This window comes from Patiria miniata, unplaced genomic scaffold (assembly GCF_015706575.1).
Source record: "Patiria miniata isolate m_02_andy unplaced genomic scaffold, ASM1570657v1 HiC_scaffold_20, whole genome shotgun sequence".
NCBI classification, from domain to species: Eukaryota; Metazoa; Echinodermata; class Asteroidea; order Valvatida; family Asterinidae; genus Patiria; species Patiria miniata.
This window is the reverse complement of record NW_024037059.1, coordinates 17,571,858-17,585,550: the sequence shown is the minus strand read 5'-3', so window position 1 is coordinate 17,585,550 and position 13,693 is coordinate 17,571,858. Positions and strand designations below refer to the sequence as shown.

The window sequence follows — 13,693 nt, the reverse complement described above, 5'->3', positions numbered from 1 at the left end:
CTATTTGGAACCAGCCTACTGGGGTTGGTTGCTTCGCTGGTAACCAATAGCCGCGCGCATTCATAACGCTAGCAGAGAGCCAGGATCCAGAAGTTTTGCGATGACATTTTGACCAGCGTTCGACTAGAGACGTTCGCACTTTGCTATCAGTGCGCAGGCGTAAGGTACGTCACAAATCAACCACTAGTTGACTAATGGTCCTTGCCCGAACTTGGCCTAAGCTGCTGCCTTAGCCACTGTCATAGCCGTAGCCAGAAAGTCACAAAGATGCCTCCTTACCAACTCAAACAAGTAGTTCTCCACATTTGGGAATCAGGACCACCCATTCCTTCTCATATCCACATATTCATTACATAATGATGAATCACACCATGCTATTTACAATCAATATTCAAATAAATGAAAGATTTTTCCCTTGAATTGCTTAGAGATTTTTCAATATGCCCAGAGGATCGATGAGAATGCACTCAATAATTTTTTTCTTTTATTACGGTTGGCAATTAATCATGCGATTTTTTAATGTTTGGATTCTGGTGTCCCATGGTTGCAAACAACAGCATCACTGCGTGCAGGCATCACTGTGAGCAGTCTACTGCCCTCTGTGGGTGAAATCCATAGGGGATAGAAAAACTGCTACATGTAGGTTGATTTCCTTGAAACGGGTAAGACGATTTCGAGATGGAAGAGTAAAATGATAAACTGAAGTGCGGGAGAGTTGCTGGCATAAACTCAGCCACAAAATTCAAAATGTCAAAGGTCAACAGAATGGAATAATGTAATTAAAAAAAATATGCATTTTAACTAAATTAACTTGTGTTTCTTATTATATTTCTTTGCTTTGAGAATTTTCTTTTTTTTATGGTTGATAATTCTATTTTTTAGATTTTTTTTTTCGTTTTGAAAAGACGCTTTTCCAAAAGATACTACAGAATGAAATGATACTAGCTTGTTGTTATGGTAACTCATCCAAATAAGGCTTGTTGGTCGCTCATATTTGATGTTGGCAACGATTCATAGTGCAGCTTTTCAACTTTCATCCTCTTAATTGTACATCACAGAAATAAATGGCCCACAAAATTCATTGGGTTTTCTAATTAGGTCATTTCAGAACTGGTGAAACTATAAATATTTTTTTATTTGACACTTTTTTTTCCAGAATGAATCAAAGAAGTTTTCTCAATTTGTTTTCTACTTCAAATATCCTAGGTAGACCCTCCCATGCTGTTAAACTAAATTCCAAATAATTAGCAACAAATTTTGCAGCCATCTTGGTCTGGTTCCTCAAGTGTCTCAGTAAGGTTCATAAACAATATGAGACATGATAGCCAAGGCACCAGACTAATTTCTGACATTAGCCTCAATCTGAACCTCAAAGGAAAGCCAAAAATGGCCGCACTGGGATGAAAGTGAGAAAGGAAGAGAGCCCTAAGTCATGAAACTGCTGATCAGAACAATAAAGTTCCTCAGCCAATTTTGTCGCTATAGATCTTACTTTCATTCGGAATCATTTTGTATGAGCTGCCACTAGTGTAAATATTACCGTCACAAGCCGTTTCTGTTCCAAGCTATTTTTAGCTGTTAAACTGAATTTTCTGAGTAAATATTTTGTGGGCTTGGCAATTTTTTTTTCGGACTAGCAGCTTCATGACATTGACCCCCGATCGTTTGGAAGGAGTATTGGAAGGAAGGGTGTATGTATATATAGATGATAGCATTACGGATAAATCCTTTGCATCAACTCATTAGCTTTTCCACGGCCCTTCCAACATCCCAGTCCGTGGAGGAGAGTGCGTCTCTTGCGTCTGACTGCAAAATAATATAAACAAACAAAATCAATTTTTTATTTTTTTTATTTCCCGATCTGGTTGTGTCTCCAAGATTGCATCTCATGAAAAATCTGTTCATGGACTCCGTGCTTGAACAGTGCCTGGCCCTCTGGGACTACTTCCAAAAGCCCAAATGGGAGGGACACACTGCGTGTGGGTACTGGTCTGTGCACTTTCAGTACCGGTACGTACGACTTATTTTATTTAGAACGTGCACAACCCCATAACAACTTTGACTGGAGCATCAAGCGTCGTTAGGGATGTGTTCAAATGTGCCACCCAATGGTCTCTCCCAACTATTCCTCTGTTACCATTGGGGGTGTGTGGAGCTCATGGGTAAACGAGTAGATATTTGAGACTTATCCAAAGAATGATCAAAATTGGAAGCAATTACTAGTCGCACCATGCTCAGGCCTAGGCAGTGAGTGCACAATCAAATAATACGAGCGCCTTATTTTAAGAATGCACATGACATGTCCGCGAGCGCAAGCACGACACCACCCCAGAAATGGGGGTCACCAGATTAACTAGGGATGCAACTCACCTCAGTAGGCTGGATGAGTTAATAGAAAAGTCCGACTCATTATCAACATTTGATGATAAAGATTATTTTATTAAAGGTTAACCATATATATTAACCCTAACCTTCCCAAATGCTGCAAAATCTTCTTTGCAAAATGGAGGATTTTGCAGGATGGAGGCTACGGTAAAAGTGTGTGGCTGGTTTTGGAGGATGCACTGTGTCAAGGTCTTAGGCCGGACCTTGTATTGTTTATGCTCGGCCGTGCATAAACTTAGGCCTATATTATACTTGAAATCCTCCGTACTGCTCCAGGATGTCACTGGCTCTGCCTCAACATATTGACAGTGAATGCCGGAGGATTTTGCAGAGTTGAGGCAGTGGTCACCCCTCCAAGGACCACATTCAAGAAATAATGGATGATTTTCGAGGATTGAGGATGTATGCAATTTTTACATGGAGGCAGTTGGAGGATTTTGCAGGATTGAGGTTACAACCTAGCAAAAATGCTTAGGGAGTTCTGGATGGAACTTGCTCGTTATTTGCGAAGGAGAATATTCTTCTAATCCCTGAACAATGCTCACCTCGTTGAAGCCCATTTCTGTTATTCTTTCCACCTTCTCGTCAAGCTCTCTACTGCTGCTTTTGGCTCCGGCATAGGCACAGGCCCAATGTCTGGCCGTTCTCCGATATGCATCTTGGTTTTCTTTGTACTACGATCAAAGAAATAATAAAACAGACGCATGTAATCTTGGATCTATGCATGTGTACTTTGAACTCGGAGCTTAGTCTACCAGACAAATTAGGTACTGACTGATGTGTACCTTAAAGCTGGTAAACTTAAACATCCCTATTTCATCAGAATATAGCAATGTTACTTAAGTAACCAAATATTACTTGTTCTGTTACGTGTATCTCACAAGTGGGTTTGCCATTTAATTTTTAATTTCACAATATCTTGCTAATGTGACTATTTTGATACTAACGATACTTTTTTGTTTTGTTTTTTAAGTAATGAAAGGTTTGCGGAAACACCATGTGCGAATAATTTCTCAACTAAGAGAATGGTTCTGAAAAGAACCAGAGGTATAAACTCGACGTTCCGGTCAGTATGCTCTGACCGTCTTCAGGAGAATGGCCACTGAAGACGGTCAGAGCATACTGACCGGAACGTCGAGTTTATACCTCTGGTTCTTTTCAGAACCATTCTCTTAGTTGAGAAATTATTCGCACATGGTGTTTCCGCAAACCTTTCATTACTTAGTATCTCCACCATGCAAAGCCTCAAATATTACTTTGTTTTTTTAGTAAAAGTAGGCTTGATTTAATTGTGATTTGGACACACAGTCTTTATAGTGGCAAAAGGCTTATTCCACTGGGATTTGCATGAAAATACGTTTCTGTTAATTAATTAATTAATGTAACTGAAATAAACAGAAGGAAAAAAATGCCTTCAGAGATGGCTGTCATTAAAAGCTCTCTAGAATAAAAAAAAATTCATCTCCCCAAATAATAAACTACTAAAAACAATTCTAAAAAAATATGTCACCAACCAACTGACCAGTGCAATTTGTGATTCACACACAAACCATTACGTTTTACTTTAAACAAAACCCCTACATAGAATATTTATAAACATGTACGACCTTCATTTGACCCGTGAGGTAGGCTTATTTATGTGATTGAACTCGTTGGCATTATACATGTACATTGTACATGTATGGGCAATGCTGGCATACGTTTACATTTATTACCCTGAACATGTACAAGGAATACATGTACATGTGTTTCCTTTCCTTTCCTTTGTATGCCAGCAAAACCTGTATGTGGTCAATGGTTCAAGAAATGAACTGAACTGTCCATTCAAAACAGAAAGGTGTTTCAAGGGCTACCCTTTGAAACAGAAATTAATGTCGAGTACAAACAATGTTTGCTAGAGTTTAGTTTTCTCTGCAATTCACAGAAAAAATGAGGAGGCATTTATTTTGATATTTCAGGTTTAATAAAAAGAATCGACAGGTAACAAAAGTCACCGTGAAGTAGGACTTATTCATACAAAATTATGTTAAATCGAAAAGAAACTATGTATGCACATCTACGTACGTATGTGTCATACCAGTAGATAATTAAATATGCAAATGAGCAAGGTTGTAAATCTACAAGTGAAAACAATACACACTCATTGAATGGACGCGGTCCTACACGTATGAGTCATCAATAACATAAGACTTCGGCTAGTGATATGAAGGCCAAATTATTGTGTATTTGAAAATAGGCAGCAAGTCACTAGGGGAATTTTGCTACATCTGGTTATACTTTATACATACATAGATCTGTGAATACTGAAGTCTCCTCATTTGTGGGAGAAACGAGGACAGCTTTTGAATTGCCTTGAATTAAAATCAGAGATACACAGCTACAAATAAGTAATACTCAAAAATTAGGTTAGGCCAAAAAAAATAAGTCTCCGGTTTCTGGTATGGAGCTTGCCCCAAAAGTGGTGCGGCGACGCGGCTTCTTTTTTTTTTACCTGTTTTTTTTTTTTTTTTTGGCTTCAAATGTCGGCTGATGACTGCAAATGGTGCCCGACGAAACTTAGTGCAAATATATGGGAGTCCAGAGAGGCCACATAAAGCTTATTCTCGATCATAACCCCATCTAAAAACACGTTAAAATTGTGCAGCAGCAGGATTCCAGTCAAACCAGTGAGTTTGGCGGTTTTGAGACATCATCTTGTATTGAAAAAAAAACTTTTTCATTTTGCCGACGCGCATGGCTACGGCGACGCGCGCGCATACAAGAAACCGGAGACTTTTTTTTTTTGGCCTTACTATGTTGAGGCAATTTTGGAGCACTTGTTTAACTGAACTGAAAACAATGCCGGCAATAAGTAATTGTATAGAATAAAGAAGAAATTGCAATCTGAAACTTTCAGTTTTCAGTACAGATTGGATATTAAACAAACAAGGAAATCAGCTGATTCTGATTCTCTGGAAAATTTTCATACCTGTAAATAAAGTGTCCCAAATGGTCACTTGCAATATTTTTGTATGCATGACAAATAAATTGGGGCCTTCAAGACATTTTTTTAGTTAAAAAAAGTTGTTAAAAGTAGACATCCTCAGGCCAAAACAAAAATATTTCTGCTTCCGATTACATTGCATTTGAAAATAGGGTAGGTACTAGGTAGGTGGGGAATTTTATATTTTTTTTACCAATTTTTTTTGGGTATCATCAGTAGTAACCAGATGTAATCACAAGTCATCACAAAGTAATCACAACATATCTAGCCTCGCTGACAAGGTATGAAAATTGATTTTTGACATTAGCATCCTCAGTCATTTTTATCCTGTTAATACATGTGACCTCACTCTTGTTGGTTTACTTGTGATGTGACATGTGACTGAATTGTGATGTGACACGTGATTGAATTGTGATAGAGTTAATTGTGATGGGGTGGGGTAGGGGTGGGGATGGGGTAGGGCCTGGGTGGGACTGGGGTGAGGAAAGACTGGGACCTAGAGTGCAGAAAAACATGCAAAACAAAATCAGGCCAACTGAACTCACTCTTTAGCTGACAAAATTCTCCACAATTTAAATGAGGCAAAGACAATGTCCTCAGTATTTCACCAGCCAAGTTTGAGGTCTCAATTCAAGTTTTAAAGGAGACTTTTCTTCATCATTTTGCACACGAGAGTGAAGCCAAGTGATTTCAATTTGAAGCCTAAGACTAGACTGGTACATGTCCAACTTTTTGAAAAGATTGACATTTCAGTAGTCTGGTAGTGGTGGCATGACTAAAGAGAATGAATAGAAATAGAGCTAGGTACCAGATATTTCTTTTGGACACAATTTAGTGTTGCAGTTGTACTAAGGAATGTTGGACTGGTTATTTCATGTGCCAGGTAATTTTCTTGTTTTGCATGTTTTTTGGAACCTAAGTTTTGGGACTCTCATACACAGTATTGGGACTCTCATACACAGTATTGGGACTCTCATACACAGTATTGAGAGTCCCAAATTTCGACTAGGGTGAGGTGAAGTCCAATTTGGGCGATTCACAATGCAGTGCGCCACCAAGAGTTTGCCACGGAGAGTTCCTTTTTCCCAGTGCATTGTGGGAGATGGTCGACAAATTCGCAGCGCGGGACATTTGAAATTGTTAGTTTTTCCGGTCAGTGGTTTCGTAAGCGTATGATTCGAGTATCTGTTTGCCCTTTTCTTTTTCTTTTTATCAATCTGGTATTTTTTGTAAGGCGTCAGAACGCTATGCCCCAATCTATAACAAATTAGCTCAAGGCAAACTCTTGGTGGCGCACTGCGTTGTGAATCGCCCAAATTGGAAAAGTTGGTAACCTGTTGTGCAAGCACACTTTGTAATGTGCCATGTGAGTGACTTGTCATTGAGTGGACTACAACTATGGCAAGGTCTTGGGTCGGGGGGGGGGGGGGGGGGGGGAGGGGCAGACTCGGTGTTTGTTTGGGGGGGATTGGGAAGGGGGATGGAGGGTGCTAACCTGTTGTGCGACCACAGCGTCCTGTGGATCATCTGGCTCTGGTAGTGACAGCAAGGCCTGGACTGATAGTAGCACCGTGCGTAGCGTCATGGCCGCTGCCCACTGGTCTTTCAATATGTCTAGGCAGATGGCCCCCGTCACTGAACTGATGTTTGGATGCCAAATCTTGGTGGTAAAACTCACCTGAGTTAGGACGAAAAAATGTTCATTCTGGTCAATAAGTTGCTCATTTTCAAATTACAAGAGTACTTATTCTTTTTTGCAAGTGCAACTGTTCAAATTGGTTGTTACTTTTGCTACATGTATCTTTTAATAACTTGTATATATCAATCCATAAGGCCGCGTAAAAAACAAGTTGTTTCTCCTCTACGCTTTTCTAAAAAAGGGAGAAGGTGGCCCCTACCCCCCCCCCCCCCCCCAAGATGTTAGATTTTCCAAGATGGATTCTTCCATTTTCTCAACTTTTTTTCGCTGATACTTTTGTGTCCAAAGGAGCCGTCACCCTTTCTCTACCAGATTCTTAACTTGCATACACACCTACAATTTTGCTGGAAGCAAATAACAGACAAAATATATTACCAATATTAAAATGAAAAAGGAGGCAGCCAGGAAAATAGAAAGTGGGCGGGGACGAGAAATTAGTTTCTTCTTTTACTTGGCCTAAGGTGACTGGGATAATACCTGCGGAGGGTTGAAAGGATAGGTTTCAGGGATGATGATCTTGAGATGGAATGTCCCTCCTTCATACGGTGTGTCTTTAGGGCCGGGGATCTCCCCGGTAAGTGCTAAATAGGAATTATCCATCAGTTCGACAGAGACGTCATCTTTGATCAGCTGAAAAAATAAGTTTGAAATGTTATTTGTTGGGAATAAGGCACATCATGTTAATTGATTGAGCTCTTTGGTTACAAGTTAACCCTGAACCTTCCCAACTCCATCAAAATCCATCACCCCAATATGGGGATTTTTTTAGTACCAAGTCCATCAAAATCCACCTGGTGGTCTTGTGGTGGATTTTAGTGGATTTGGTCTTAAAGCATTATGTGAAGCAGGGTCAGTGATGAAAGAAAACTGCAAGTAAAATTTAAAGTTTGGAGTTTGGAAAGGCTTAACCATGTCGTTAACTGGGAGTTATGATGCCAATCCAAAACTATGTCTCTGAAAATATTTTGAAAATTACAGCAAAACATAAAAATTAATCAAAATTTTTAACTAAATAGTAAATGTAAATTGCAAGCGTAACCCTTTTCACTTGTTTATTTCTCCGTGCTGTTGCAAAACGTTGCTAAAAATGATAAAAATTACGTCTTGGAGAAGCCAAGTTAAGTGGGCGTGGCAACTAAGTCAAAATGATGGGGGCCTAAAAATAAAATAGGAACTTCACAAATATTCGATCGAACCATGGAAGTGCATGTGATGTGATTGTAAACATTGCAATATGTCAATAAAAAGAAAACACTCACCTCAGCATCTGCCTTTACTTCTTTGAGTTCCCTCTTTATTCTGGAAGCAGCTATAGTAGCCATGAGGTAGTTGATTTTTCCGAGCTATTTTTTTCAGGTCAAAAGTAAATGTCAATTTGATAAAAACATCAACACCAACGTTGGATCTCTGCCTCCATGTCTTGCGCAAAATTCCCCGAACGTTTGAGAATTAGAACAACAGAGGGCGGGCGTCAAAATAAATAGTGACCTCCTGGAATGTTAGGTCATGCTCGTTCTAAATGAATATTTTAAATCTTTCAGCAATTCCAATTATTTCAGTTTACAGTATCTTAATCTCGCATAATTTTAGTAATAAGGTGAATAAATTAATTATTTTAAATTCTATTATTTAAATTTTTTTTTAATTGAGGCTATTTGTAAAGATTTCAATACTTTTTCTTTTTAGAGTAATGAATATTTATGTTTACGTATCTGATTTTTCCCGCGAGCGCGCCCGCCGCCGTCTGGGTTTAGTCATTCGTGTGGCGCACATGTCAATGCGAACAGGTGAAAGATCGATGCATGGTGGAAGGAAACTCCGAACTGCGTGGACTGAAAGAACAGAAAAAGATGCCGAATGTCAAAGTATTCAGTGGTTCTTCCCACATCGAACTTGCCCAAAAGATTGTGGACAGGTTGGGACTGGAAGTGGGCAAAGTTGTCACCAAGAAATTCAGCAATCAAGAAACTTGGTCAGTTTTGCCAGGGTTTGGCCACTTTGTTTGTCTGTTCAGTCATTGTGAGTCTGATCATTGTCAGTCGTGTCAGATCATGTCATCATAGACCATGGAGGTAGAGTTAGTTTAGGCCCATGACAAATGACAAGGAAAGCAAATTTTCCGAACAGCAGCTTGCTCAAATAAGTACCACACTTCAATTATCGCACACAAGGTCTTTTGAATTTTCCATTATCAATAATTCAAAGGCAAAGATTTTTCCCAGGCAGCTGACAGGGCAGATAATTCCATGTCCAAAATCACGTGTCCAAAATCACGTATCCAAATGTGGCAGCGAAGAATGCAGGTTGGAGGGGGGCCGGGGGTGGCAATAGGGGGCAGAGGAGGGGTGGAAAGAACAACACTTTGCATAATTGGCAGAAGTTGACGGCATAATTATTTGTGTATGTAAACCAAAATGAAACATTGAGCCCTTGAATGAAATAATTAAAAGTAGCAAATGACAATTCAGAGCGCACAGGAATACAAGGAAATAGCTCTCCAGTTTCATTGACACAAGTTTAATCTGAATCAGCACAGTTTATTTTTCGTCACCTTTTCATGTGTTGGCTAGGAGCAAGGAGTAACAGAGTCCTCATGTGTTATGTGTGTAAGTACAAGCGTATAACAATGTCTTGCTGTTGAAATAACTGTTGTGTTTATAAATCATTGAATCAATGTACAAATTTCTCCCCTTTCAGTGTTGAGATTGGTGAGAGCGTACGGGGTGAGGATGTTTACATCGTACAGAGCGGATGCGGAGACATCAACGATAACTTGATGGAGTTGCTGATTATGATCAACGCTTGCAAGATTGCGTCGTCATCCCGCGTCACGGCAGTTATTCCTTGTTTTCCGTACGCCAGACAAGACAAGAAAGACAAGGTTTGCCCAGAACAAGCACTGTTCGGACAATAACACTCATCTCACTCGCTGAATCAAAACAGAAGCAATAGTTCACGTCGCACCCTTCACATGGGGACTAAGTCTGCCACAATAGGGCAGTCTAGTGTTTACAGCAGACCTTGAAGAGATCAGTTGTCATCATGGAGTTGATTCCAAGACACACTTGTTGAAATTACTGCAACAGTTTTTTTTAAATACTTTGGTGTCAGTTACTTACATGTATGGCTGTAAGGAGGCAAGCAGGGTCCACCAAATCTCTGCTGAGTGGCCACCAATGGTCAGTGTTTTACTGATCAGGTGACCACACTGTCTCCTCCCTGATTGGTCAGTTCAGCCGCATATCAAACAGGACGGCCATAGTACTGGAAGGAGCGTTCTCGGTACTCTATCCAGCCTCCAGCTAGTCCTACACTTTAAAATCTTCACCCTTCTTCGCCCATGGATGGAGGAAAGTGATTGTAGTAAAGTGTCTTGCTTAAGGACTCCAACTCCCAAGTCTCCTTTTTGGTGCCAACTCACCTTACTCACCAACACATAGTAATATGATGCAGTCACCAGGTTTCACAAGTTATTATACACATGACACTGCAGTACTGTTGGATCATCACATGAGTTATGATCTTGATGTCATGCATGTTTCTTGTTTGTTGCAGAGCCGTGCCCCCATCTCCGCCAAGCTCGTTGCCAACATGCTGTCCGTAGCCGGAGCAGACCACATCATCACCATGGACCTCCATGCGTCACAAATACAGGTAGATAGTTCGGTTAGAAAACTATGAAGTTGTTTTTGTCTTTGGTTAGTCTTTGGTTAGGGAATAATTTTTTCACAGGTTTCAGAGAATGATTTTGGGATAGTGTGTGACGCAGAACCAGTTCCATCTTTGCTGGTGTGTGAACCAATTTCACAATTTCACAATTACTTGAATGGCAAATTTGCAGATTTGCAAGTATTTGTTTTAAGTAAGCCAGCTTTTCATGTTGTTTTTATAAGATATGCTTTGTTTGACAAATGCGTTTCATGTTCTGATCATGTACAGGGATTCTTTGACATACCTGTGGACAACCTGTATGCAGAGCCGGCCGTGCTCAAGTGGATTAAGGAGAATATACCAACCTGGGAGAATTCCATTATTGTTTCACCAGATGCTGGAGGTGCAAAGAGGTAAATTCTCCTAAAGTGGCTTATCACCCTGCCTCAAATTATTGTTATTGCTACAAAGTAAAAGGGAAACACAATCTTGGATTGACTTCAAATTGTTGGTTACATACATGTAAACACGCACATACTAACAGCCTTATGTAATCAACCATGCACTATTGACAACAACTGTAATTCATCCCACACTTTTGAACCTTCGGGAATTTGTCATCAATCTTGTTAACTGTTCAGCAACAGTGTTGACATTTTTCCATTTTAATAGAATCATTCATTTTTTTGTTTCTCGCAGGGTCACATCTATTGCAGATCGGCTAAATGTGGAATTTGCCCTGATCCACAAAGAACGGAAGAAGGCCAATGAGGTAGCCTCCATGGTGCTGGTTGGTGACGTCAAGGACCGCGTAGCCATCTTGGTAGACGATATGGCTGATACGTGTGGGACCGTCTGTGAAGCAGCTAACAAGTAAACATTGCTTCACTCTAATTACCTTTCCATAGCTATAATTTAAACTGCAAAAATATACTAATATGCCAGCTCTGTCCTGTGCCCAACACCCATGTAAAGATTGCTACAGTTTTGTGTACGTGCAAATGTGTTCTATGTTTCTCTGTGAGTTAGGCAAATGACCCAGGTCAACTTCCCGGTTGCAGTAACAATCACATAGTTTTTTTATGAATTTTTATCTAACTCTTTGGTCTCTTTATTTTTCCTCTATGCAGGCTCAGAGATGCTGGGGCCCTCAAGGTCTTCGCTATCCTGACACATGGCATCTTCTCTGGTCCGGCTCTCTCCCGCATCAACAACGCCTGCTTTGAGCAGATCGTCGTGACAAACACCATCCCTCAAGAAAACAACATGAAGCAATGCAGTAAGATCACGGTGAGTTATGAGCAGAGTCTTGGGATAGAGCTGTCGTGGGCTGTAGTTGAACTGCACCCTCTGTTGTAAGTGGGTGCTGTTTTCCGATTGGTTCTGTAACTGAGGAAACCAACAGATCACACTTTGAGTTTGTCATTGTTTGGCAACCTCATGCAAAACAAATATTTTGTTACTCCAGTGTGAAATTGTTAATTGTTAAATGACGCATTTCAACCAGCGATGTAGTCGAGTCCATAGTAACAGTTGATGAACAACAACAACAAAGGAATGCCTTTGTCAAAGCTCGTTTTGAAGACTTTGGGAGTCGAATTGGAACTTGGGGACTTGTGATGGACTTGTGATGGATCGACTACATTACTGATTTCCACAAATGATTTAGAAAGAAATGGAAGTTTGACATGAATTTATGATTACTACAATGAGTTTTAACAAATGTGTAACATATGGACTATCAATTCATCACTCAGGCCCCCTTCAATGGCGAAAGCATTGTGCTAGCTATTGTTCAGATAATGTGTCATTTGGCAGTAGCTTTGCACAATATCTGTAGCAAAGCTTGGCCATTGAAGGGGGCCTCGTAAGTGTAGTGCTCACATCTATATAATCCAGTAAAATATAAACTGCACCGAGCAGTAAGAACTGTTAACATCGTTTTAACTCACAAGTATCATTATATCTCTTACCTTTTTCTCTGTAGGTGATTGACATTTCTATGATGTTGGCCGAAGCGATCAGGAGAACGCACAACGGGGAGTCGGTATCCTATCTCTTTAGCCACGTACCCCTCTGAAAAACCTGTGCAAAAACCTTCTGTTGAATTATTTCACCGTACTTTTTTCTTACGGCAATGCATTGTGCCGTTCACTGTTGTCTTGGAAATGATGGTCGACAAAAGCCAGTTACAGCATTATTGGTATTTGTGTAAAATGCTTCGTTTCCAGTTGGAAAAGGGTTCTGTATTTGGAAAATATTGGCACTTATCACACGTCTGGTTTCCAGAAGGCATGTTTAATGTAGTGTGATTTTGTCACCGTAATTGAAGCACCTGTCTCATTTTCAACACATGCCATAAAAACATCCCCGTTGTCATGTATGAAAAGTCAGTATCTTGAATTTCTCGTCAGAAACAAGAGACAAACATTACAGCTTTTTGTACAGTTTTGTGACTAACGTTTTTTTCATTAATTGCAAAGTTATGATTACAAAGAGTTTACAGAAGCCTTTTTTTTAGTGAGAGAGAATGTTGTCACCATTTTGGATATGTATGTGCTTTCCCCTAAGATAACATTTGTATTCTTCAAACCTGAATAGGTAACCTTTTTGTGGTGCACACTTTTCACTTTTGTTCACTTTTCTTCTTCTTTTTTTCAGTTAAGGCCTTGAATTCTGAGTCTATTTGTTTGTTTGATAATGTATTTTCGTTTTTGATGAGATTCTCTATAATTGGATTGATGTACAAGCGCAGTGCGTTTTCTTCTCATAAATTGTTGTGAATTTTGGCATCAAGTTAACACATACAAGGATAGTGTTAGATGTAATGTGTCCATTTAAAATGCACAATGCAAATGCACATATAAACATGAACTGTCTACAGGGCGAGTAAAAAAAAATGAAACCCTGCGTGTAGCACTTTCAAAATCTAGGATATGAACGCCAAATTCATAAGCTTTCTGTTAGTACAAAAT

At 39.8% G+C, this 13,693-nt stretch overlaps 2 protein-coding genes across 2 annotated transcripts; one reads left to right on the top strand and one right to left on the bottom strand.

The window, feature by feature from the left end:
- Positions 1-1,514: 1,514 nt before the first annotated feature.
- On the bottom strand, positions 1,515-8,541 carry LOC119727666 (ubiquitin-conjugating enzyme E2 K-like). Its single transcript, XM_038199658.1, has 5 exons — positions 8,327-8,541; positions 7,545-7,697; positions 6,864-7,046; positions 2,931-3,059; positions 1,515-1,806 (listed from the first exon to the last, which is right to left on the bottom strand). The coding sequence occupies exons 1-5, from the start codon at positions 8,387-8,389 to the stop codon at positions 1,735-1,737; spliced, it is 600 nt and encodes a 199-aa protein (XP_038055586.1). The 5' UTR covers positions 8,390-8,541; the 3' UTR covers positions 1,515-1,734.
- Positions 8,542-8,801: 260 nt separating this feature from the next.
- On the top strand, positions 8,802-13,623 carry LOC119727664 (ribose-phosphate pyrophosphokinase 2). The gene is made up of 7 exons (XM_038199657.1): positions 8,802-9,039; positions 9,765-9,948; positions 10,623-10,721; positions 11,007-11,131; positions 11,418-11,591; positions 11,849-12,008; positions 12,706-13,623. The coding sequence occupies exons 1-7, from the start codon at positions 8,870-8,872 to the stop codon at positions 12,796-12,798; spliced, it is 1,005 nt and encodes a 334-aa protein (XP_038055585.1). The 5' UTR covers positions 8,802-8,869; the 3' UTR covers positions 12,799-13,623.
- The last annotated feature ends 70 nt before the right edge of the window (positions 13,624-13,693 follow it).

Coding starts and splice junctions, on each gene's coding strand:
- LOC119727666 (XM_038199658.1), bottom strand. CDS start 8,389: ATGGCTACTATAGCTGCTTCCAGAATAAAGAGGGAACTCAAAGAAGTA. Junction 3,060..6,863: donor ACGCTGTGGTCGCACAACAG/GTTAGCACCCTC, acceptor CTTTGATCGTAG/TACAAAGAAAACCAAGATGC. Junction 1,807..2,930: donor CAGAAATGGGCTTCAACGAG/GTGAGCATTGTT, acceptor ATTATTTTGCAG/TCAGACGCAAGAGACGCACT.
- LOC119727664 (XM_038199657.1), top strand. CDS start 8,870: ATGGTGGAAGGAAACTCCGAACTGCGTGGACTGAAAGAACAGAAAAAG. Junction 11,132..11,417: donor GATGCTGGAGGTGCAAAGAG/GTAAATTCTCCT, acceptor TGTTTCTCGCAG/GGTCACATCTATTGCAGATC. Junction 12,009..12,705: donor AGCAATGCAGTAAGATCACG/GTGAGTTATGAG, acceptor TTTTCTCTGTAG/GTGATTGACATTTCTATGAT.